A 26,051-nucleotide genomic window follows, 5' to 3' on the forward strand; every position below is an offset into this window, starting at 1 on the left:
GAAAGGTAGGTAGAGAGGAAAGACAAAGCCAAAGACCATGTTCCGTTTGTAATTTATGAAGTGATTAAAAAAAAAAGCCAGCTTAATTAAAATGGACACATTTTTACTAAGCATGAGGTATCATAAAAAGCATGCAGTATGGTCCCTGCCTCCTAGGAAATAAACATCTTCAGGGAAAGTCAAGATTTGTGTATATTCTGGAAGGATCTTTTCTCATTATCTTGTTTTGTTTCTCTTTAGACTGCTTTACCACGTTTGAAATTATGTTATTTGCTAACTTGCTGACTTGTTTTCCTTCTCAGGTAAGCCCCCAAAGGGCAGGGATTTTTGTCTATTTTGTTGCATCCCCAGCATCTACAACAGCGTCTGGCGCACTGCAAACGGCTTAATAAGAATTCGTTGAATGAAATGGAGAATCAGGTCGTAGGGTAAAATCATATTAACTCTCTGGCCTTGAATAGCTCTGGGCCAGCCAAAATCTCCAACTTTCAAACACTAGGGGGCAGGCCGAGATTAGAAAAGAAACAATTTTGGGGCGCCTGGGTGGCTCAGATGGTTGGGCGTCTGCTTCGGCTCAGGTCATGATCCCAGAGTCCTGGGATCGAGCCCCGCATCAGGCTCCCTGCTCAGCCGGGAGCCTACTTCTCCCTCTCCCTCTACTGTTCCCCCTGCTTGTGCTCTCTCGCTCTGTCAAATAAATAAATAAAAATCTTAAAAAAAAAAAAAGAAAAGAAACAATTTTTTCCCTTTAGGTCAGTGGTTTCTAACTTCGCATATGTAAGCATCACCTCGGGGTGCCTTTAGACGTCCTGAAGGCCGGACCGGACTCCTAACTATATAGGAATCCCCAGAGGGTGGGGCTCGGCCATCAGTATTCCGGAAAGCTGCCCAGAAGATTCCGACGCGCAGCTAAGGGCAAGAACCACAGACCGGGAGCCCAGGCATGGGGGTCAAGATTGCGCGGCCTTCGGCGAAGCGGAATAACGAAGACAAGCTCCGAGAACCTCTGGCCTCCACGTCACACTCTGTCCATGCTGCGTGGTGCCTTTAATCGGTAATGGCGGGCTTGGCCTGTCCTCCAACTCAGGCTTCCCGCCAATGACAGAGGCTGCAGGCGCCGCGCACCACCCCCGGTCCGCCGCGAGCCCCCACCCTCAGCAGCAAGGCTCCGCCCCCGGGCGGTTGCTCCGCGAGGGTGCGGCGGTGGGGAGCGAGGTCTGGTCCCCCGCTCGCGCTTGAGCTCGCGCGCTCCATTCCCTCAACTTCCCCAGCGGACCGGCTCTCGTGGCCCGGGTCTCTGGTCGCGCGCGCGGCCGCGGAGCGCGATGAGGCGGGCGGCGCTGCGGTAGGTAGCAGGGGGCAGGTGTGGCGCCGTCCTGGGGTCGCTCACGCTCGCGCTCCGGGCTGCTAGCGGGCCTGGGCGGAAGGAGCCGGCCGCCTGCTGGAGGGACTAATGCGAGGGTTTGGGGGCGGAAAGGGGGGCCGGATGGGAAGGGGCGCCCACCTTCCGCAACCGCGCCTGGACGGGTGCTGTCTGGCTTAGGGTGGGGCGCCGCGACCCCCACCTTAAAGGCTTCTGGAGCAGAGTTTGATATTAAAAGCGAAGCGGCACTTTAAGGGAGGAAGTTGGGTGTTCCCTGAGATTCCTTTCTCTTTGCTCATCAGGGGTGTGGTTTGGGGGTAGCCCCTTGTCGGATAGCTAGCATTTAGGATTCCACATTAACTTTCCAGCCCTTTGCCCTCCTTTGGAGAGCATTTTTAGGGTTAAGTGCTTGACCCGCTTGGACTCTGGGTAAAGTGTATTATAATGTGCGCAGAGATTTCAGGGTACCTCTTGGGCTGTCAGGACCTCAGTCAGGACTGTGTGCCTAGGGCCTTCGGTGCTGATCTAAATTTTACCTTTAATGAGCAGCGAGGGGGCGTGGTGGGGGGCTTGATTAGGCTACTTGGACAAGGAGGATGCCTTTTTGTATGTGTCATATGCCAGCTTGCACAGTTAACGCCTAGGGACTCTAGGGCAAGTCTGGCTCTCCCCCAGCCCCTTTCACCCGAGCACTCCAGCTGTCCCCAGGTTCTTTGTGCCTGGCCAGGTTCCCAGGGGCCTCCCCCTGTTGCAGCGTTTGGAATCATCCCGCTACAGGTGCACCAGCTCGGTGTGGGCCATACTGGTGCTCACTGACACTGAACTCTATCATTTCTCTTGGGGATCCTGGATCTCTCTCTCTCTCTCTCTCTCACTGTCCCTGTGGATCTTGCTATCTGTTGAAAAAGGTTCTCTCTCTCTCTCATAGCACTTAAAAAAGAAAAGCTTTGTTAACACTATTTAGACAGTGTTACATTACAGGAAGGGCCACAGTTGGCTTTAGCTTATATTGGACATGATGTGAGGGGCCTTCTGCAAGGCTACACAGTCTTGGGGCGCCTGGGTGGCTCAGTCAGTTAAGCGTCTGCCTTCGGCTCAGGTCATGATCCCAGGGTCCTGGGATCGAACCCCACATCAAGCCCCACATCAGGCTCCCTGCTCAGCGGGGGGCCTGCTTCTTCTTTTCTAGCTCCCCCTGCTTGTGCGCGGCGCTCTCTCTGTCAAAGCAATCAATCAATCAGTCTTAAAAAAAAAAGCTGCATGGTCTTGCCATGTGCCTTTTCCCAAGGAAACCTTTTTTGATCTCCTCTCCCCCAGTTTGGAAGTCTCTTTCTTTGCCCTGAACTCCCATAAACCTGCATTCCTTTCTTGTAAATTCTGTTGAACCTTAATTAAGCAGGTACTCTGTTAGTGTTTAGTGAGTGGAAGAGTTCATAAATGAATACAGACTGTTCGAGATGATTAGGCTATTTGACAAGTGGGCAATCTTTGTAGCTTCTTTTTTTCCCCCAGACTCACCAAAGAGTCACCTGAATTTGTTCAGTTTCTAAATTGAGGCATTTCCCCAGAGTGGAGGGCATATGAGTGGCATTGCCTGCTAGTGTCCTGAAAGCTCTTCCTGGACACCTGCCCTAAGCTTGGGACCCGGAACAGAGCTAAGACACTTTGCTCACACCTAAGGTGACTTCTGTGACTTCCTAAGCAAGCCATGAAGAGATTGGCCTCCTTGGTCTTCTTTTATTGGAAAGGTTCAATCATAGAGTCCTGAATGTCCCAAAGCTTCTTGACAGTTTCTTCTAAAGGCCTACCTAGGGATTTCGCTGTAAAACTCCGGAGAGCTTATCAGGGGATAAGCCAGTAACTCTGAGGTGATGAGATGTTGGGTAGTGATTAAACCATTCTTCCGCTCCCTCCACTTCAGTGCTGCATATATAAAAGGGAAGTAGCCTGAGATTGTGGAAAAAAAACCAACAAAAAACAGCTTGCCTGCAGATGCATTTATGTGTGCATGTGTGTATAGGAACTTCTTTCGCCTTATGACAGTCCTGTAGGATAAGATACTATACCCCATTTTACAGATGAAGAAACTTTTTTGGGGGGGTGGGGGTGTTAGTCCTCACTTGTCCTGGCATGAGGTAGTAAGAATTTACTAGTAACTTGAACTAGAATGAGTAACAGTATTTGGGGTTCTTGACCTCTTCAGTGCCTTGCTTTCTTCAGCTGTGCAATCAGCAAATTGCTTTGTCAATCTCTGACACTGTATGTGTGTTATCCCTGATATGATAGTGAGTGATTGGGAGTCAACACTTAAAACAGTGAACTAAAACCAACTTAACTTATTTTGGCAGACTAGGCTAGGCACATTTGGGCAAATAGTTTTTTTTTTGTTTGGGGATTAGGAGATTTCTGCCCCAGTCCAATAAATATTCTCTTTGAGTCTGGAAAGGGCTAATTCTGTTTTCAAATTCATTAACTTATAATTGGCTTGAGCTTATGGTGTGAGAATAAAGAACAAAATAAATGTTCATAATTAATAATAAATGTTCATAATTAATTTACTCAGCTGTTTACCAAATTGATTCTGGGCTTCTGAAGCTAATAAAAAAGCAAGAGTAAATCCATTAAACCTGGTTGATATCTTTTATTTATTTTGTAGATTGTTAGCTAATTGGTCTCTGCTCTCATGAAATGTTTACTCTAGTTGGAGAGATGATTTGTAGAATAGTATCATATGCAAATATACACACACTGGAGAAACAAGTACAGACCCTTACAAGAAAGTATATACTAAGGATATGGATTGGCCAAGTGTTCTGGGAGGAGGGGCGGGTCTTTGGGGTTGCCAAGAAGCCATGGAACCTACTCCAGTATGTTTTATCTTGTTTTGTAGGTTTTGTTCCTTGAACAAGGGGCTGCTTATTCCTGGCAGAGGACTGACTCAAGGATCCCAGAATCCGGAGAAACAGAGAGTCATCCATATGCATGAAGGCAAGCATGGCTGTTTACCTTTTAGACCCACGTGGTAAAAAACCCTGTCTTACTTGGGAGGCATATAGATAGGTAGTTTAGGACAAATGAGACATACTAACGGTAGAACTTCTCATGTATAAAATACTCAGTATAGCTTTGGGTAGAAACCACATTCAGAATTTGAGCTTTTGTTCCTGGGAGACTGGGAGACGGAGCTCTTTCAGTTAAATGATATCCACCTTCCTTGTATCAGTACTAAAGGGGAAAGCATGCACAAAAGACACCTGCTGTATAAGTAAGACATGGGCCCTTCATTTGTAGCAACTAAATGCTCCTAATCTATAGTTTTGTTAGAGATGCTGTTAATCCATGCTTAGTTGAAGTTAATTTCAGTTACTAGTCTGATATGCAAACTATGGATGTCTATATCAGTTTAGGAGTATTCATTATAATTAAAATTGTGGCTTCTTGAAAAGGTACAAATTTATTATATACATATGTGTGTATATATATATAATCTGATCCTCATATTGTCATATATATATATATATATATATATATATGTATATATTTCTACTTTTTTTCTTGGCCCTCAATACCCACCTTTCTTCTTACACTAACTAAACTAGTAATAATGATTTTATGTCAGCGAGGATCGGCGAGTGTACTGTTTGGTATGCTTTCTGACCATTCTTTTATTCAAGGAGCTCAGGAGGGAAGAAAAGTCACAGATAAGTCCACAATTTCCTAGTGGTTACAGGCATACCTTGGAGATATTGCAGGTTTGGTTCCAGACCAGTGCAATAAAGAAAATAACACAACAAAGTGAGTCAAATCAATTTGTTGGTTTCCCAGTGCATTTAAAAGTTATGCTTACACTACACTGTAGTCTATTAAATATGCGATAGTGCTATGTCTAAAAAAACAGTGTACATATCAAAGCAGTTAAAATAGTACCATCAAAGCTCACTGGTCACAGATCAGCATAACAAATATAATAATTATGAAAAAGTTTGAAATATTGCAAGAATTACCAAAATATGACATAGAGACACGAAGTGACCAAATGCTGTTGGAAAAGTGGCACTGACGCAGGGTTGCTACAACCCTTCAATTTGCAAAAAACATACTGTTTGTGAAGAACAATAAAGTGAAGTGCAATAAAATGAGGTATGCCTGTATATTTTGCAGTTCTCTATGATTTAGTAGTTTTCTAAAGATTTTATTTGGGGCGCCTGGGTGGCTCAGTCGGTTGGGCGTCTGCCTTCGGCTCAGCTCATGATCCCAGGGTCCTGGGATTGAGTCCCACATCGGGCTCCCTGCTCAGCGGGGAGCCTGTTTCTCCCTCTGCCTCTGCCGCTGCCCCTGCTTGTGCTCTTTCTCTGTCAAATAAATAAATAAATAATTTTTAAAAATCTTAAAAAAAGATGTTATTTATTTTATTTTAGAGAGAGAGGGAGAGAGTAGTGGGAGGGACAGAGTGAGAATGAGACAATCCCAAGCAGACTACAGGCTGAGCGCAGAGCCTGGTGTGGGGCTCGATCTCACAACCCTGAGATCATGACCTGAGCCAAAACCAAGAGTCAGACACTTAACTGACTGAGGCACCCAGGCGCCCCTATGATTTAGTTGTAATTAGAGTTTGTACCAAATTTATGGTGTGTAACAATTGTTTGACAGAAAAATCAACTATTTTTTCATTAAAGTGCATGTTTATCTAACCTTATTTTGTTTTGATCAGTTAGTTATTGAAGGACCAAGGATTGCTGTAGTTCATTTCCTATAACTGGAATATGTATTTTATAAATCCTATATAAATGCATGTAAATGCTAGAAAAAACATGAACTTAGCACATTATTTTTTTTTTTTAAAGATTTTATTTATTTATTCATGAGAGACAGAGAGAGAGAGAGACAGAGGCAGAGGGAGAAGCAGGCTCCCCGCGGAGCAGGGAGCCCGATGCGGGACTCGATCCCAGGACCCTGGGATCACGACCTGAGCCGAAGGCAGACGCTTAACCGACTGAGCCACCCAGGCGTCCCGAACTTAGCACATTATATGAAATCATATAGATTTATTTTTTAGTCTTCAATTTCCACTACTTATCTAATTTATTTTCCCTTTATCCATATAGCATGTTCACCTATACATGTGAATCACGGTGTGTGTGGTAATTAGTATCAACTTTTTTAAGTGCTTAATTTGTTTTTGCATTAATTCATTCTTGCACTTTTTGAGCATTAACTAAAATTAAATTGCTTTTCTTTGCTTATCCTTGATTTACATCTTTGCTTCATTTTTGTGGCTTAAACTTTTCTGACAATTAGGATAGTATAAAAAATCAGAATGAGACTTGGATATCAGTGTTAGTCTCTGCACTAAGCAATCTGATCTACTACTGCCTACAAGAAGCGAGATGATGATTTGGGTCATAATATCTCCATCATAAAGGGACTCCTACTGACTGTGATACTGCCCCACCTGATGAATAATTGGAGTTACCCTTTTTTGTTTATGTAAGTAAATCCCAGTGATTGGCACAAGAGTATTCTTTTCTGCACGAAGGAGACAACAGTTGCCTCAAGTTTTTAGGAAGCAGAGGCTTGATCCCTTCTCTGAGCTCTTTGTTGTGGCATTAAATGGAAATTAATCATTCTTTAAAGCTTCTGAGTGCATGAACTGCTTTTCATAGTTCTTGAACTCATTGCCATAATCCAGTTCCACTTTTTCTCTGTTTCTTGGAGTGACCTCTTTATTTTTGTTTCAGTTCGTGATAAGTTGCGGGAGATAGTAGGAGCATCCACAAACTGGAGGTAGGCATGCAATTTCTTTTATCCCTATAGGCTAGGCTGTATGTAGGCCCAGCTGATGGTCTCATTGTAGGGACGGAGGGGGCCCTGTGTTCGGAAATGGGTTGAGAGGTATTTTTTTTACTTGGGGGAGAAGACCAACATTCCAACATACTCATCATTGGATGCATTGTTGTCATAAAATAATGTGATTTACACGTACTCTACATTTTTCAAAGTGCATTCAGGTATATTACCTCACTGATTCTCAACAAAACTTGTGACATGCTTATGGTGTATGTTCCTGTCTTTTTTACCAATGATGAAACTGAAACTCAAGAGAGATTGAATAATTTTTTTTTTTTAATTTTTTTATTGTTATGTTACAGAGAGATTGAATAATTAAGTATCAGGGTTTGGGACTTAAACCCAAGTTTCTCGGTTTTTCTATTTCATGCAACCTGACTCCTTTATTGCTTCTTGTCAGTTCACAGTTAACCTGGTCTCTCAGTATTTCGCTGCTGTGAAATAGGATAATATCCTTCTTGGTGTACCGAATTTTGAGACTAAAATGAGATAAAAAGAAAAAGCAGTCACTAGTCATGAAATAATCTATTCTTGTGTAGAAATTATCTAATGACTTCTTTTTAACTGTTTATATGAAAATTTTCAGTTTACTGCAAAGTAGAAAAAATGAATACCTGTGTCCCTACCATCTTGATTGGATACTTATGTTTCTCCAGATTTGCCAGTATGCATATATTGGTTGAACTATTTCTAAGTAAATTATAGGTATCATGATATCATGACACTTCAGCATATATCTCCAATAAATAAATATATTCTCTTGTGTAACAAAAATCAGCAATTGTGTGTCTCTAACAAACAAGATATTCTCTTACACAATGAAACTGACACTAATTCCCTAATATTATATTACTTATCTATTCAGAATTTCTCACCCGTTCCCCAAATGTCTTTTACAGCTTTTAAAAAAATACCAAGATCCAATAAAGGATTGTATATTGCCTTTAGTGGTTATGACTCTTTGGTCTCCCCTAATCTAGAATAGTAGACAATCATCCTCCCTCCTTTTTTCTTTTTTTCTATGAGCTTGACTTTAAAGAGGCCAAGCCATATGTCATGTAGAATGTTCCATATTTAGGATTTACCTGGTGCCATTTAACTTTTTCCTCTACCCCCTCTATTTTTGGTAAGCTAAACCTTTCTGGCAATAATACTTCATAAGTGAAGCTTAGAAAGACGTCTGAATTAATGATATTGTCAACATTTTAGTTTCCTCTCCCCTTTCTCTCTCTTCTGTCCCACTTTAATCATCTCTTCTTTTTTCTTCCCTTCCCATCTCCTTTTCATGTTCTCCTCCTCTTTACCTTTTGCTCTGCCTTCCATACTTCTTTTGGATATACTCCATTTTTCTTCCTCTGTCTCTCTTTCCTGAAATTGAAGGCAGAGAGAGAGAGAGAGCGAGCTGGGGCACAGAGAATGCGAGAATTGTCGAGGTGAGAAATGGGAAGATGGAGTTCAGTGGCCACTTTGTTCCTTAGTCCACATGTATATTTGTGTCCCTCGCTGCATTTTTAATTGGATGTCAAATATTCTGTGTTTTGAATACACTTTTTGATGAGGTGAATATATGGTTTGTTTGGGTATATCTGTATCACTTATAAGTTTTTTTTTTTTTTTTTTTATCTACAAGCCCAAGACATTTTAACAGAAACATTTTAATTCCACCAAGTGCCAGGTGGGGAGGGAGGGAAGGAAGAGAGGATGAGGTAGGTCCAGACCTTCATTTTCCTCCTCTGATGGTGTCTGACCTGCCTGAATGTCACTGGCACATGGAATAGCAGCTGCCTCTGTGTTTCATGAAGCTTGCCTCCTTTCTTCTCAGAGACCATGTGAAAGCAATGGAGGAAAGAAAATTACTTCAGAGTTTTTTGGCTGAGTCGCAGAAAGGACTGCCACCCAGGAGAATGAGAGACAGTTATAGTGAGGTTCTCTTGCCTTTGGGTAGTCAGCCTGAATTACGAGAGAAATATTTGACTGTTCAAAACACCATAAGGTAACACAGCACTCTTTTTATTTGCGTCATTTATTTGTTTTTATTTTATTTCCTTTCATTATTGTGACTTTGAGATGTAATTCCCACACGATACTATTCAGTTAGGTAACGTGTGCAATTCTGTGGTTTTTTGTATATTCATAGAGTCATGCGGCCATCACCCCATTCAATTTTAGAACCTTTCATCTACCCAAACTGTGTTCTTCATTTTTAAGGGGTGATGATCATGGTTTTCATTTAATCACAGTTTTCTTTATTTCACAGATTTGGCAGGATTCTTGAGGACCTTGACAGCTTAGGAGGTACTGGTATTATTTTAGCATTTCTAAGTAGATATTTACAGCTATACATTGAATCCTTTGGCTGGAGAGGGGCTTTTTTAATTCTTTAACTTGCGCAGCTGAGGATATTCTAAAAGAGGAGTAAAAGAAGGGCCTCTGTTACCTCTGAATTGTCATAATTTTTTTCCCTGAAAATGTAGATTCCTGTTTAACAGTTGTAATCTCATTAATTCTTCTTTCTAATAACTTTTCAAAAAGTCTTGAATTTATGGAAAAGTTGCTAGTACAGTACAAAGAATTGTTCTTCTCTGAGTCATATAAGAGAATACATTGCTGATGTGATGCACATCACCCCCGATGGTTTTCATTACTATTTCCTACAAACAAGGACATTCTCCTCCATAACCACAATACAGCCATCAAAATCCAGAAATTAACCCTGCTACTTTAGACTCTTTGATCCTCGGACCCCATTCAACTTTCCCCAGTGGTCCTTTGTAGCAGAGGGGATCCAGTTCTGAATCAAATGTTGCATTTAGTTGTTGTGTGAGGAATAGCTCCTCAGTGTGTCTCTGACTTCCATGACCTTGAAACTTTTGAAGGTTATAGGCCAGTTCTTTTGTCGAATTTCTCTCAATTTGGGTTTATTTGATGCTTCCCCAAGATTGGATTTGAGACCTGCATCTTTGGCAGGAACATCACAGGAAGGATGATGTGTTCTTACTGCCTCTCATCAACTGGCACATAATTCTCATTTGTCCCATTACTGGGATATTAACTTTGATTCCTTGATGAAGGTGGTGTCCGCCAGGCTTCTTCACTGTAAAGTTACTCTTTCCCCCTTTGTAATGAATAAGTACCTTGTAGGCAGGTAAATTCAGACCTTATAAACAGTCCATTTCTTGTCAGACCTCCAATTTATTATTTTATTTATTTATTTAATTTTTAAAAAAATATTTTATTTTTTTATTTGACAGAGACATAGAGAGAGCACAGATTGGCAGGGTGGCTTGCAGAGGGAGAGGAAGAAGCAGGCTCTCCGCGGAGCAGGGAGCCTGATGTGGGGCTCGATCCCAGGACCCTGGGATCCTGACCTGAACCTGAAGGCAGTCGCTTAACCGACTGAGCCACCGAGGCTCCCCTAATTTATTATTTTAAAATCAGTATGGACTCAAGGATTTCTATTTCATTGAATGGATTATAATGTCACTTTCATCTCTTGTGCTGCTTACATTGTGCCGGGACTGTCCCAATCCCTTCAGACTGGACTGTTTTTTTTTTGTTGTTGTTGTTGTTGTTGTTGTTGTTTTTTTTTTTTATGTGTCCCTATCATTCTTTGAGCACTTCCTCACTTTCTGGCACAGGAAGACATTCTAGGCTTATTTGTACTTTCCCTGGCTTAGTCCTAGAATCATCCAAATCTCCAAGGAGCTCTGGTTCTTTTTGATGGCGAATGGTCATTAGAAACCAAGATATCTGTGTTGGGAGTGGTCCCTGCTGATGGGGTGTCACTGCTCCCATGTCCTTTCAGTGGACGAGGTGGGGCATCTGTGCACATGCACATATATTTACTTCCATGTCTGTCTTTCTGTCTGTTTATCTATCTATGAAAATGATGGGTTTACGCTGACAGTTCCAATTCTGGTTCAGCACCACAGGTTCATTCATTTCTTCCCTTTTCATGTTTGTAATTCCTTTTCCAGCTGGCTCCATTATCCTAAATCCATTTACTTATCAATTTCCCTGGCATGAAGCTAATTTCATATCTCTGCCAGCCCTGTCCCCTCACGGACCCCTCATGGATGCTCCCGTCATCTCACTGGGATTCATACTAGGTTCCCTTTTGCAGGGTCACCATCCTCATTGTGTTCAGCCTACAACACGCTGGGCCATTGCTCTTGTTGCCTCCTCTCTTTATGTCCTCCTGACCCCATTTGGGCTCCAACATCCTACTCTGGGCTACCTTGCTTGCTCTTACTAATGACTTTTGGACTGAGCTGTTGGGAAAGGGTTTAAAGAAAGGCTCTAATGACTTCTACAATATAGACATAAGTCCATTGTTAGGCTTAACACCCAGCTGCTTGTTTCTTCAGATTAAATAAACTTGGTTAGGGGAGCCTGGGTGGCTCAGTTGGTTGAGCATCTGCCTTCGGCTCAGGTCATGATCCTAGGGTCCTGTGATTGAGCCCGCGTAGGGCTCCCTGCTCAGCGGGAAGCCTGCTTCTTCCTCTCCCTCTGCCCCCCCTCCCCCGGCTCATGCTCTCTTTCTCGCTTGTTCTCTCTCTCTCTCTCAAATAAATAAATAAAATTTTTAAAAAATAAATGAACTTGGGTAAACATTCTCACTGACCTTTAAAAAAAAAAAAACCACACACACACACTGTTGACTTCAGTTTACTTAGGTGTCCCTAAATACACAGACTCGTCTGCCTCTACCCTGTTTTTTTCCTCATTGGCTCCTGTTGAATTCCTTTCACCTGTTCACTTGGATTCTGTTCTTTCCAGTTCTTCCAGCAACTTGCCTTATCACCTATGCTCTCTCTCTCATATCTCAAGCCTTTTTTCAACTTCACATTTCCTTTAACTTATAAACATGTTCAAGGCTCTTCCATCTTATAAGGAAAAGTAGGTAAAATCCCTTTTCCTTACAACACTGTTGAACTTTGTCTCTCACTTCAGAGCTAACTTTCTGGAAGGAGTTGGAAAAAGTAATTTGCTTTTAGTTCCTCTCTATCTTGACTTCCTGTTTCCTTCCCAGTCTCACGTGTTCTTTTTTTTTTTTTTTAATGTTTTATTTATTTATTCATGAGAGTCACAGAGAGAGAGAGGCAGAGGGAGAAGCAGGCTCCCCGCGGAGCAGGGAGCCCGATGCGGGGCTCGATCCCAGGACCCTGGGTTCATGACCTGAGCCGAAGGCAGACGCTTAACCATCTGAGCCACCCAGGCGCCCCTAGTCTCACGTGTTCTGACTTCTGCTCCTCTGTGCCACTGAAGTGCTCTTGCCAAGCTCTCCATTGGCCCCCTTGTTTCCTGATCTAATGGGTGCTCTTCAAGGTTTACCTGACCCCTTTGTGGCTCCTGATATTGTCAAACTCATCCTTGGGCTTTGGGGACATTTCCTCCTGCCTCTCTGGCTGTTCCTTCCCAGTCTCCTTTGTGAGTTCCTCTTTCTCTGGTGATCTTTTGAATGTTAGTTATCCCTAGGGTTTTGTTTTCTGCCCTTTTTTGCTTATCTGTACACTTACTATAAGTAATCTCAATTACTCCCAATGCTTCACTTGTTCTCAGTATGCTTTTCTGAGTTCCAGACCAATTTGTCCAACTGGACATCTCCATTTGGATACGCCATAGGCTTCTCAAATTTAACATGTTGAAAATAGTCCATTCTGCTCTTCTCATATTCTCTTTTTCAGTGAATGGTGTACCATCTTCACCCCTTCACTGGGGTTATTACACTATTGTCAAGTGCACCTTCTTCTTAACTCTAGGATCTTTTCATTTCCATTGATACTGCCATAGGTCAGCCGCATACGATTTATTTTATGGGTACCAGAGAGGCTTTTAAATGGCCTTTCTTGCCTTCAGCCTCTCACTCCCCCAGGGCATCCTTTAGCAGGTGCATGGATGGAAAGGATTTATTGTCACTTAACTAATATTTGTTGGGTGCAGACCCTGGTCCTGAGGGCTGATGATACAAGTTTGAATGAATCATGGGGAAGCAGTGAGGCCACCAAACACAGGAGTATAATACAACTTTAAATGAGTTGTTATTTGTAAGGTGCACAGAGCCATGCTAAACTTATTAAAGTATGGAAGGTACACAGATAGCCGCAAGGTAGTGTAGGAGCCAAGGGCGTTATGGGGACGGAGGAATAACTTAAGCGAGATAATTGCTCTACGATTAGGAAAGAGAGGGAAAAGAGCTGAGTCCTTGTGATTTGTTTCTCTTTTCTGAAGATGTCTGATGCTGTCAGACTCATGTGCTGGGGTCTTTCTGTAATTGAGGCACTGCGTCTCTGTGCAGCGGTGACAGGCCACCTGGTGGGTTTGGGCTTTGGGCTTCGGTTTCTTCACCAAATCTAAAATTGAGTGGGCAGTCAGATTAGAGAACCCCCAAATCTCTTCAATGTATGAAAAGTCTCTGGTCCTCAGATAAGACCACTAGTGGGATATAGGGGGTTGGGTCTTCAAAACGAGAGAATTTCAGAGAGTCAGTTGTAAATGACGAGAAATAATTTTGCTTTTCCTTTATTTGGTTCTCTTCTCTTACAGTTCTTATCTGCTACATGCACACCAGAATTCATGACGCTAAGATGTCTCCTCTGTCGATAGTTACAGCCCTGGTGGACAAGATTGGTAAGCGATATTATTTTCTGTATGTCATTAGAATTCTCAGTGGTTATAAGAGATTATTGAAATTAGAGGAAATATTTTCCTTTTATGAGGGAATTTTTATGTATATATATATATATATATATATATATATATATGAAAATGTCTAGAATGCTATATACCAAGATACATATTTATTATAATAATCTTTGAGTGGAAGGGTTTTGCATGATTCCAGTTTTATTTTTTATATTCTTTGCATTGTCTGCAGTTTTCAAAAAGATAAACAAATTTCTTTTCTATGTCAGAAAAGTTGTTTTTCGTTTCGAAGACTAAAAAAAAGAAAAGAGGAAATGTGGTGGAATTTGCCAGAATTTCAAGTGAAATTTTCCAGTTGTAATAGAGAAAATTTGGGGTATGGTGTGAACTCAGATTGATTTTCTGTTTTGCAGATATGCAGAAGATGAGCTTAAGCCCAGAACAGGACATTAAGTTCAGTGGCCACGTTAGCTGGGTTGGGAAGACATCCATGGAAGTGAAGATGCAAATGTTTCAGGTGTGTATTCATCTAAAATTTGCCTGCTTGTTCCAATACAGCCAGCTAGGCCTAGTGGAAGAACAGCGTATTTACCTATCTATCAATAGACAGCTATATAGCTCACCACTTCTAGAAAAAGAATTGAAAGTTCATTTCATGGGGCACCTGGGTGGCTCAGTTGTTAAGCGTCTGCCTTTGGTTCAGGTCGTGATCCCAGGGTCCTGGGATCGAGCCCCGCATTGGGCTCCCTGCTCAGCGGGAAGCCTGCTTCTCCCTCTCCCACTCCCCCTGCTTGTGTTCCCTCTCTCGCTGTGTCTCTCTCTGTCAAATAAATAAAATCTTTAAAAAAAAAGTTCATTCCATGCAGATGGTGGGTTATTTTTTTTAGATTTATTTATTTTTAGAGAGAATGAGACAGAGAAAGCGAGTGGGGGGAGGGGCAGAGGGAGAGAGAGAATCTCAAGCAGGCTCCCTGCTGAGCCGGGAGCCCAACCAGGGATTCAGTCTCAGGACCCTGAGATCATGACCTGAGCCAAAATCAAGAGTCGGACACTCAGCTGACTGAGCCACCCAGGCACCCTGTAAACGGTAGCTTATTAACGTCTTCCTCCTGTATAAAGACTGACACATTATTTGGTATTTATGTTCAGTGTTTATTACTTTCAAATCATATATAGCTACATATTAAGGTGCTTGTTTCTGGTTTTGCCCCAGAGAATTTCACAAGAGTCTGAGTTACATTAGGCATGAATGGTACTGGTCACTCTTAGTTTTCTGGGGTTGCTGTAACGAAGTACCACAAAGTAGGTGGCTTAAAACAACTTGTCTCACAGTTTGGCAGCTAGAAGCCCAAAATCAAGGCCTCAGCGGGACCATGACCCCTCTAAAATTTATAGGGGGAGAATCCTTCCTTGCTCCTTCCTAGCTTCTGGTGGTTTGCTGGCAGTCCTTGGCATTCCTTGGCTAGCAGCTCTAACACTTCAGTCTCTGCCTCCATTGCCACATGCTCTTTTCCTCTTGCGTCTCTGTGTCTCTTCTCTTCTTTTTTTTTTTTTTTTTTATTGAGTAATCTCTATGCCCAGCGTGGGGCTCGAACTCACGACCCCGAGATCGAGAGTCACATGCTCTACTGACTGAGCCAGCCAGGCGCCCCTCTTCTCTTCTTATAAGAACATCAGTAATATTGGAGTGAGGCCCCACCCTACTCCAGTATGACCTCGTCCTATTTCCAAGTAAAGACATGTTCACAGGTACCGAGGAGTAGGGCTTCATATCTTTTTGCTGGACACTGTTCACTGTTCAACCCGTAACAGTCACTTAGACCAATACAGCAGTTAGGAACAGCCTCTCTAATGAGCGGAACTCAGAGTAGGTATTATAAAGAAATCAAGAAATTTGACAGGAAAAGTTTCCTCAAAGAGGATAATAGCACAGAAATCAGATAATTCAGAGTACGAATGGTGAGCATAGCATAATGGATAAACTTGTTGAATCCCTGTGTTGTACACCTGAAGCTAATGTAACACTGTGTGTCAACTTTACTCAAAAAATAAATAAATAATAAAAAAGGGAGAAAAAGAATGGCTTCACTTACGCCAGGGTATTCAGTAGGCCCATTATTCAGAAACATTTTTTCTTTTCTGGAACGATGAAGCATTTCACCTTTTGGAAAAAGTCTGCACCTTGCTCTGCAGTAATTAAAGTTTTTTGTCAGAATGGTTAGGTAGTTTTTTATTTGATGCTATATACAAGTAGTTGGATTCTTTAACTCCCATGTTGCTGTAACTGACAGTAACACTGTTTTTAGAACAAAACACAGTAAGGTTGTAGGGGATGCTGCTATGATTTGTGCACATTGTTTTCTTTTTTTTTATTTTTTTAACATCTATTTATTTATTTTTGAGAGAGAGAGTGGAGTGGGGGCAGAGGGAGAGGGAGAGAGAATCTCAAGCAGATTCCACGCTGAGCACAGAGCCCGACACGGGGCTCCATCCCAGGACCCTGAGATCATGACCTGAGCTGCAACCAAGAGTTGGACACCTAACCGACTGAGCTACCTTCATGGTTGATTCCTACCCTGCTCCGATTCCTGCCATAGGACCTGCTTTCTGGGGAATCTTAGTAATTTGAATCTTGGCCAAATAGGTTGAAAAGAGATGCAGGAGTTATTTCAAGGAGAGAACCAATGAAAATTAATGTCAGACAAGTACAAACTTCTGTTTTAAGTTTGTGTTTCTCATTGGCCATTTTGACTAATAATGCAAGACCTGAGTGATCCTTTCTATTCCAGAGAGGAAGGTTGGTGGTAGGTGTTTTGCCTTTGGTTTGGGTACCTGTAGGTTTAAATCCCAGCTCCGCTGCTTATTAGCCATGTGACTGTGGGTAAATTACTTACCTTCTCTGAGCTTCTGTTTTCTCAAGTGTAACATGGACGCAGAAATAGTACCATGTTATATTTGGTAAGGATGAATGAAAAAACAACCCAACCGTTTTAATTACTTGGTACAATTGCCTGTCACACAATGACCACTAATCACATGTTGGCAATGTTAATTTATTATCATTACTATGGACGTGGTCCCAAATCTTTTCTGGGATTGACGTTCAGACCTATCTTTTGAGCGCCTGTTACATCTCTCCCCTTACATGTGCTCTTGCTACCTCAAATCCAGTGTGTTACAAACTGAGTACATTAGCTTCTTTTCCAATCCTGATCCTCCTCCATTTTCCCCTTTGCCTACACAGCCTTTTGCCAAGTCTTGCAAATTCATCACCCATAACAACTCACCAGAGTTCTTTCTTGTCACACAAGAAGCAGTAAGGCCTTGAATGAAACACAGGGGCCTAGTTAGCGAGTCTGCCTGCCTCTAGTCTGTTGTCTCTCTGTTAACTGTACAGATTTTTACCAGTTAGACATTCCAGAGCCGACCTTAAATCACATTGCTTTCCTTCTCAAAAACCTTCTGTGACCATTGTCTGTGCATTAAAGCCTAAACTCTTTTGACTAGTTGGGATCCAGGATGCTCCATAAACTAGCTCCCACCTACCTTTCCAACTGTATTCCCGCCAACTTATCATTTCCTAGAGCTTGCTGCTGGACATTCTGAACATTCCAGGAGTAGAGAGTTGTTCATTTTTGCATGCTTGACACTATTAGGTGTTCATTATAGTAAACCATAATTTAAACAGTGGGTTGGATGAGTATCATTGCTTATGCTTTTCTCTTTGCCTGAAATGCTTATGCTCTGGCTGCACATATCCACATTCCACCTGCGCTTCCGGATCCCCTCATGCTCGGATGCTTCCCTTGTCCTTCTAGCTCACAGCCCCTGTTCCTTCCCCATGACTCATTCCTCAGTATCCTTGCTCTGATCCTTTCTCCTGGCACCTGCGAATCTCTTCTCCACCAAGCGGCGTATGAACACATCTTTTTGTCTTCTACCAGGCTATGCATGTCTTAACAACAGCATCTGGGTATGAGTCGCTTAGCCCACTTCCGGACATCCATTCATTTCTCATTCACTTAGCCCTTGTTCCTTGAGTGCCTGTTCTGGGCTAGGCATACAGCAGTGAGCTACACGAAGTTTCATTCTCTTAGAGCTTACATTCTAGTAGTGCTCAGTCATTTTCTGCCTTAATTCATCCATCAGCAATTACCTGCTATCTGCCGGTCTTTGTGCTAAGTGCTAGGGATGCAAATGTGAGCAAAAACGGTCTTTGTCCTCAATAGGGAGTCAGTCATGTATATACAAGACTGTGATATACACACAGTCCCCAACTTAGGGTGGTTTGACTTCTGATTTTCAGCTTTACGATGGTGTGAAAGAGCGTTCGGTAGAAACTGTACCTTGAAGTTTGAATTTTGATCTCTTCCCGGGCGAGTGATACGCAGCACACCAGTGGCCGCGGCCCCCAGGCAGCCACATGATTGTGAGGGTAGCTGACTCATAGCTTGCAACCCGCCTGTCCCCATTCAGCCATTCTGAAAGAACTGTATTCAATCAATTACCTGAGGTACTCAGTGCTTTGTTATAAAATAGGCTTTGTGTTGGATGGTTTTGCCCAACTGTAGGCTAATGTCAGTGTTCTTGAGCACGTGTACGGTAGGCTAGGCTAAGCTGTGATGTTCTCCAGGTTCTGTGTATTAAACACACTTCGACTTAATGATATTTTCAGTTTATGATGGGTGTGTTGGCGTGTAATCTCATGGTAAGTCAAAGGAGGTCTGTAGTATTTAAGCATCGTGCAGCGTTTCTCCACAGGGACACTGTCGGCATTGCATGTAGGAAGATTCTTAGTGATGCAGGACAGTCCCCTGCGTTGTGAGGTGTCTAGGTTACCTCTGCCCCCCCAGCGACGTCCCTCAAGTCGCAACCAAAACCTCTTCGACACATACCCAAATGCTCCCAATAGGGGGTGCTATCCATCTCTGTTATATTGAGAGCCTCTTTTAGGAGAGAATTTCGTTCCCATTCTCATGGCAAACCAAGGAGGGAATGATGGCCTCTGCCTGGGGAGGAGGGACGGGGCAGGTGTGGGGAGGAGTGTCCTGTGGAGGGCAGCTGTGAGGAAGGCATCAGGCACAGGCCTGGACAGGGCGAGTGCACTTCCAGGACCTCCAAGTTGTCAGCTAGGGCAAAAGGTGCAGGTGTGAGGGGGCTGTTCGGTGAACGACCAGAGAGGAATCTGGGCTGTGTTGTGGAAGGCTTTATGTGTAGTGCCCGCAGGCTTAGAGCAGATGCGGGAAGAAGGTTGAGGGGGAGGGTGATAGGGGCCTGAACGGGCAGCAGGGAGGAGGACGAGGGGTGAGGTCTGTGGACGAGCGAGCCTAGTGTACCCCCAGCTGATGACGGGACTTCACGGTATAACTTCCCTGGAAGTACAGACTCCTAGAGGATAAGAAATACCTTAAAACCTCAAAGCCTTGTGCAATTGTAAATATGTCCCTCAACCCACAGGATTATCATGATCCTCGCCTCATCGTTGGCACACTGAAAACACTAATGTCTGTGAGACCAGTGGGCCATTCAGCTGGCTCTGTGTGCCGTCATGAGGACCGGCAGGCGTGAAGAACGCTGGGGTGCTGCGTGCTGCTGGACAGTTAAATGATGCTGATGCAGAGGGTCCCTCTGTGACCCTTGCCCTTGAGTCTCAGTCATGCGCGGTTCCAAAGCCCGTCGGTCGTGGCCATCCCAGCCCTTCTCACCTGGATGCTGTTTGAATTTTAGGAAGTCTCTCTCCTCTCCCACACGACAGGCTCCTTGGTCATGCTGCCGTTCACCCAGAGCTTAGTTCTGCAGATGGTGGTTAATGAATGCACTTTTCTTTTTCTAATTGCAGCCTTTCTCAAAGCATGCATGCTAGCTGTTAGAATTGTAGTAGGTCTTCCCAGTAAATGCATTTCTTACATCTGTATTTTCTTTCCATTGTTCTGTAGTTACATGGCAATGAATTTTGTCCTGTTTTGGATGCAACATTTGTAATGGTGGCTCGTGATTCTGAAAATAAAGGGTAACTGCTCTTTTTTCCTAATTGTTTATTTTGAAAATTTCAAAGAGACCTAAAACTAGAGAGACTATAAAGAATTTCCATATACCCATCAGACTTAGAATTTTTAACATTTTTTATTGCCATATTTGCTTCATCTGTTTTTTCATACTATATTATTTTCTTTGTTATATTTTAAAGCAAAATTAGAAGACTATAAAGAATTTCCATATACCCATCAGACTTAGAATTTTTAACATTTTTTATTGCCATATTTGCTTCATCTGTTTCTTCATACTATATTATTTTCTTTGTTATATTTTTTTTTTTTTAAGATTTTATTTATTTATTTGAGAGAGAGAAAGCATGAGAGGGGGGAGGGTCAGAGGGAGAAGCAGACTCCCTGCCGAGCAGGGAGCCCGATGCGGGACTCGATCCTGGGACTCCAGGATCATGACCTGAGCTGAAGGCAGTCGCTTAACCGACTGAGCCACCCAGGCGCCCTCTTTGTTATATTTTAAAGCAAATCCCAGACATAATGACCTTTCATCTCTGAATACTTTTGTGTAGACATCTCTTTAAAGATGAGGATATCTTCCTAAATAAATACATTACCATTAGCGTGCCTAACAAAAATAAGAGTAAGTTCGTAATATATTCTCATGGTCAATTTATATTCAGTTTTCCCCAGATATCATTTTTTTAATATTTTATTTATTTATTCATGAGAGACAGAGAGAGAGAGGCAGAGGGAGAAGCAGGCTCCCAAGGAGCAGGGAGCCCGATGCGGGACTCGATCCCAGGACCCTGAGATCATGACCTGAGCCGAAGGCAGACGCTCAACCATCTGAGCCACCCAGGCGCCCCCCCAGATATCATTTTAATGATCTGTTCGAGTCAGGATCCAAACAAAATTGACATACTACATTTGATTTTTATGTCCCTTAAGCGTGTTGTTTTATTAATAGCTTTATTGAGATATAATTCACATACCATACAATTCAGCTATTGAAAGTGTGCAATTCAATGACTTTTAGTGTATTCACAGAATTGTATGATCTCTTAAGGCTTTTTAATCCAAAATAGTTGTGTGTCCCTGCTGCCCCCTTAGTGTTTTATATTAATTTGTTGAAAGGCCAGATGGAGTCCTCCATACGGTGTCCAACTTTCTGGATTTGTCTCCTGGCTTCCTCATGGTATTTTTTTTTTACTTGTTTCTCTATCCCTAGTATTTTCTCTAAACTGAAGTTAGATCTAAAGCCTTGGTTAGATTCAGGTTCAGCTTACTTGATGAGAGCATCTTGTAGGTGATGAGATCTGTGTATCTCAAATTGTAATGTATCTCATGTCGTATCATATCAGGAGGTACAGATTGTCCCACTCATAGCGATGCCAAGATTGGTGCGTGGCGGTTCAGTAGTGACTAAACTGGTCTTTTCATTATAGGGTTCACTTGAGCCTCTTATGATCAGCAATAATCTGCAGGCTCTAGTAGGGTGCAGGGTGTACCCCGAGTATACTTTGTCACCCTGTGAATAGCTAGCTCCCTATCAGTCTTTCTCCAGTGCTTTGAACGCCATTGCTAATCATTGCTTTAATCATTAAGGGATGTAAATGATTCTTAAATCCTGTCTTGTCTTCTATATTTACTACCTGGAGTTCTGGAAAGAAGAGCTTTCCTTTATTAGCTAGGGCAATTTGGTTTGTAAAGGAAAGTGAGGATTCTTTCATTCTTGCCCTTTATTTACACATTTTCCTAATAATGAGTTGCTTGACTAGCTAGTGATGACATGGTTTGTCTACTTTTCGGCTTTTTTAAAAGTGTCATTGTGAATTCATGGATTTTAATGGTATGTATTTCAGTAAATTGCAGCCCTTGTTCTTCCTGGTGCTCAGAGTGTACCATCTTTGGGCGGTGGGAGCCCCTTTAAGCTTGCTCCTGTGAAAGCTCTTTTGATATTTCCCTGCTAGTCTTCCTGTTCTCTGGTACAGTGGGATATCTTGGGCTCATCTTATACATTTCCCGCCTCAGGCCTGGAATGAGCCATTTCTCCACAGAGCCCTGGGGTTCCCCTTAGCGAGCACTGGTGTTTAGAGACCAGAATCCGGGCACCAGAACTGTACGTTGTTACTCGTTTGTCACTGTCTCTAAGCCTTTTCAGTGGACAGAGCTAGGATGTCTGTTAAAAAGCAACAAGCACACACCCAACCTCATGAGTTTATACCCTCAATTCCAAGTCAGATTGAACTTTACAGATTTTGACTGCTTTGGCTTTCTACTTTTTTCCTCTGAAGTTGTGTTTTTGGTTCCTAACCAGCAGTCACGCCCAAGGTGACGAAACGGAGAAATCCTGTCAAACTGTTGGGGTGGTGCTGGGTGGGAGGGAATGGAACAGGATTGCTGTTGGTACAGGACAGTCTAGGGGCCTGTGGGGAGTCTAATTTGGCTTAGAAACTTGAAGGAGGAGTCTGCAATGAGAAGTCTCTCCTGCTTCATGGGGAGCTGATGCGGAAGAGCGAGTTAGGATCAAACCATCCTTTGGTGACTGATGTGAGCGTAGAATGCAGCCACCCACTCTTCACTCCTGCTGCTGCTGGCTGGCCTGGGGCTCCTTGCCAGCTCTGGAAAGGGCGGGATTTAAAGGTTCTCTCACAGCTGATGCTTTTGAATTTTCCGAGCTGCCATTTCAGTATGTTTGTTTCTATCGTTTCCGTTTTGAAAACTTTGCCACCTATGGAGAGGTAGAATAATGCAGCGAGCACTCATAAAGGCTTCACCTACATTCACCGATTACCATTTTGCCTCCAGCCTTATTCTCTGGCCCTCTCTCTATAAGTACACACGTGGACGCTCTTTCCCTGAATCATTTGAAATAAGTTTTGAGACTACTTCACCCATAGACGGTTCAGCATGTACCTCCTGATAATAAGGTCATTCCACTACACAAACTCGATGCCTTTATTGTAGCCAAGAAATTTAAGTGATATTCAAACTTTGCCACTTGTCCCTAGGATGTCTTTTATAGCCCTTTCCCCTGAGTCAGGATCTGATCAAGGATCATGTACTGCATGTAGTTAGCATGTGTTTTAAAAAGAGTCCCCCTGCCATTTTCTGTCTTTTAAGATGTTGACATTTTTTGAAGAGTCCAGGCCAGGTGTCCTGTAGAATGTTCTACGGCCTATTTTCACTATTTCCTCATTACCGCCATCAGGTGAAATTTTTTGGTGAGAGGCAGTATCCTTTTTATAAATGTGAACTTTCTAGTGTACAGACTGGTCCGTAATTGGAAAGCTCCCCAGTTGTTCCAGGGTTATTATGGGAAGCAGTCAGGCAGCATTACCCAACACCAGCAGCAAAGACTTTTGAAACGAGTGGGTAATTGTTCACCTTCCATATTTACTGGGGAATGACACCTCTTAAGCTGTAATCTTTTCTTTTCTTCTCTTTAGGCCGGCGTTTGTAAATCCACTCATCCCTGAAAGCCCAGAGGAAGAAGAGCTCTTTAGACAAGGAGAATGTATATATTAATTTGTTTATAATGTAAAGATAACAGTTTAAAAAGCCCATTACCTGTACTGCAGAGGAGGTTGTGGAAGAGTATGGATGGACTCCTCATGCCAGTCACGTGTCTTACTCATGCCAAGAATTTATTGAAATTAAAAATACCTTATTTTTTTTCCATTGGAGTCAGTAGTTTGAACAGTTTTATCAATTAGACAATATTCATTAAGTAAAATAATTTGCTTTCTCATTTTTTAATAAAATGGGAAATGGATCAGTAAAATAACAGCTGGTCAGGGCTGTAGGTCAGGATGGTCTTTACGTGTGGTCTTAAAAAGTGCTCCCACACTGAGCCAGTATAATTTCCATCTGGAGGCAAAGAATCGCCAGTCACATTATGAAGCCTCAGCAGCCTTCTGTGGGATATATGTGGAATTTCCCGTGGGCTTTTCAAAATCTAGAAATGCTGCCTTTGTAGGGTCCAAGGCAGCCCAGGTCAGGAACCCCAGTGCTGTTCGGTGACCCCCCCCAACTAACTGTAGCTCCTTATTGTCCTGTGTTCCAGTGAACAAGGGGAGAAGGGTTGCCTTCAGTGCCAAGTCGTTACTGAAAATGGCTCCCAGTGCTGAGGAAAGGAATACTATCCATGAGATGTTTCTTCACACGCTGGATCCGAAGTAAGTTAGCATGGTGAGACTGCAGGCTGCAAGAGCATTTACACCCCGGCCCGCTCCACAGTTACGCCTGCCTCAGCATACTGGCAGTTGTTTGCAAATATTTTACTTTGCGGCAGCAAAACCGTGGCATTGACAAGGTTTACTCAATCTCCGTTTGTACAGGACTGTAAGTTTTCAAAGTCGAGTTTTGCCCCCCAATGCAGTGTGGATGGAGGATTCAAAACTGAAGAGCTTGGAAGTTTGCCACCCACAGGTATTGTCAGTTAATGAAAAATCTTTTAAATAGGATAACTTGCATTCGTGGTTCTCATGTAAAATCTGACACACCGTGAAACTGACCTCCGTTCTGCAGCACTGTGCATTCCTTCCTTCTGGCTTTGAGGGTGGCCATGAGCTTGTGTCTGTTAATCTTATTGTATGTCCAATAGGAGCGCAACATTTTCAATCGGATCTTTGGTGGTTTCCTGATGAGGAAAGCATATGAACTTGGATGGGCTACTGCTTGTAACTTTGGGTGAGTTAGATTGAAGGTGGTTTTAACTTCTGAGAAGCAATGTGTACTACCCCATTGAATTGAAGCACTTTGGACCAGTCTGTATGTGTTGGGGCATATGCTCTGTTATTAAATAAGTATTTCAGTGATACCAGCTGCCTTTGATGTTACTTTTCAAAGGCTGTTGCTCTGCCTTTTTCAGTACGTTAATGACCTGAGAAGGGGTGATGATCGGCAGGAGGGAAAAGGTAGAGGGGTGATCTGGTCTCAGGGGCATCACTTACCATTTCTCACTGGTAGGATTATTTCCCCCTTCCCTAGGCTTATTCTTTGATCATTTAAATTTTGCTTCAGCTGATTGTTAGGGGAGAAATAGAGATCATCTGCATTTTGTGCTTGACCCCAGTTCTGCCTTTTGTCTGTTAGTGGCTCCCGACCGTTTGTAGTCGCAGTAGATGATATCATGTTTCAGAAACCCGTAGATGTTGGATCGTTGCTGTTTCTTTCTTCGCAGGTAGGTGTGCGATGAGAGATGAAAGACAATTTTTTATCATTTGGGCCTAGAAGAGAAGTTTTTTTTTTCTAAAGCCACTGTTTCTCTTAAGACTGCCTCCCCCCCTTGCTAGTGCCCTTGACTAACTGTCATGTCTGAATCTCCTAGGTTTGCTTTACTCAGGACAATTACATTCAAGTCCGAGTACACAGTGAAGTGGCCTCTCTTGAGAGTAAAGAGCATATGACCACCAACGTCTTTCATTTCACGTTCATGTCGGAAAAAGAAGTGCCCTTGGTTTTCCCCAGAACGTACGGAGGTGAGCAGCAATGTCTGCTTGTTCCTAATGAATGGAAGAACTTTCAAAGCTATTTTTCTTCTTTTAAACTGTTGCAGGAAGTGTGCTGATGCCTGTTAGTACAAGAGCGGGTCTTTAGAAGATTGTGCTGTTGAGGGGCGGTAGCCCTGCAGGCCCGGATGCCCTGCCCGACCTGCCTGTTGTCGGAGGGGCTGGGGCCAACTGCAAGCAGCCACTGGTGGTCAGACTGGCCTGGCCCGAGGAGAGGGCCGAGAGTCAAGGCCCACTCCCCCAGGAGCCCTGCACGGCCCCGGCCCCACAGGGCACGCCCAGTGCGTTTTGCACGCTCGTTGCTGTCCTTGTGTTCCCAAGTAGTCTTGTGTTTGTATGATGATTTTGTAAGGTTCCGCGGGTTTCTTCACGGTTCTCTCTTCTGTGTTTCAGAGTCCATGTTGTATTTAGATGGGAAGCGGCATTTCAGTTCTATGAGCGTACCGGTGAACTTGAGAAAGGACTAGGAGTCCTAGGAAAACCATGCTGTTGAAGAGCAACTCTCCACACTGACATAGAACCTGAGGGAGGCCTGATCACGTGCCCTGGCTTTAGTGTTTATTCTTGTCCTCCAGAGAGAAGAATGTGTTCAGCCTTTAGGATGATCAGAAAAGCAGACCGAGAGGGTAGCTGGGTGGGGCAGAGGGAGGAGGAGTTATTAAACAATAAATACTCTCAAGACAATTTAAATTGTGA

General features: G+C 43.1%; 1 protein-coding gene and 1 non-coding gene across 8 annotated transcripts; one reads left to right on the forward strand and one right to left on the reverse strand.

Annotated features, from left to right (window-relative positions):
- The first annotated feature begins 911 nt into the window (after positions 1 to 911).
- Positions 912 to 26,051, forward strand: ACOT9 (acyl-CoA thioesterase 9). 7 transcript variants are annotated; one of them, XM_078064843.1, is made up of 16 exons: positions 912 to 1,054; positions 4,254 to 4,351; positions 6,469 to 6,504; positions 7,102 to 7,147; positions 9,033 to 9,203; positions 9,468 to 9,505; positions 13,757 to 13,840; positions 14,269 to 14,372; positions 19,792 to 19,865; positions 23,292 to 23,359; positions 23,909 to 24,020; positions 24,183 to 24,273; positions 24,449 to 24,534; positions 24,940 to 25,027; positions 25,175 to 25,325; positions 25,749 to 26,051. In XM_078064843.1, exons 1-16 carry the CDS (start codon positions 1,032 to 1,034, stop codon positions 25,820 to 25,822), a joined length of 1,344 nt encoding a protein of 447 aa, XP_077920969.1. In that variant the 5' UTR covers positions 912 to 1,031; the 3' UTR covers positions 25,823 to 26,051. The 7 variants fall into 7 exon arrangements, with proteins under 7 accessions (XP_077920969.1, XP_035929870.2, XP_035929872.2 ...); XM_036073977.2 differs by having other exon boundaries at positions 6,469 to 6,495; XM_078064844.1 differs by lacking the exon at positions 912 to 1,054 and adding an exon at positions 1,159 to 1,345.
- TRNAE-CUC (transfer RNA glutamic acid (anticodon CUC)) lies at positions 15,430 to 15,502 on the reverse strand. Its single transcript has one exon. It is a non-coding gene; the product is annotated as a tRNA-Glu (tRNA).

This window comes from Halichoerus grypus, chromosome X (assembly GCF_964656455.1).
Source record: "Halichoerus grypus chromosome X, mHalGry1.hap1.1, whole genome shotgun sequence".
Classification (NCBI taxonomy): Eukaryota; Metazoa; Chordata; class Mammalia; order Carnivora; family Phocidae; genus Halichoerus; species Halichoerus grypus.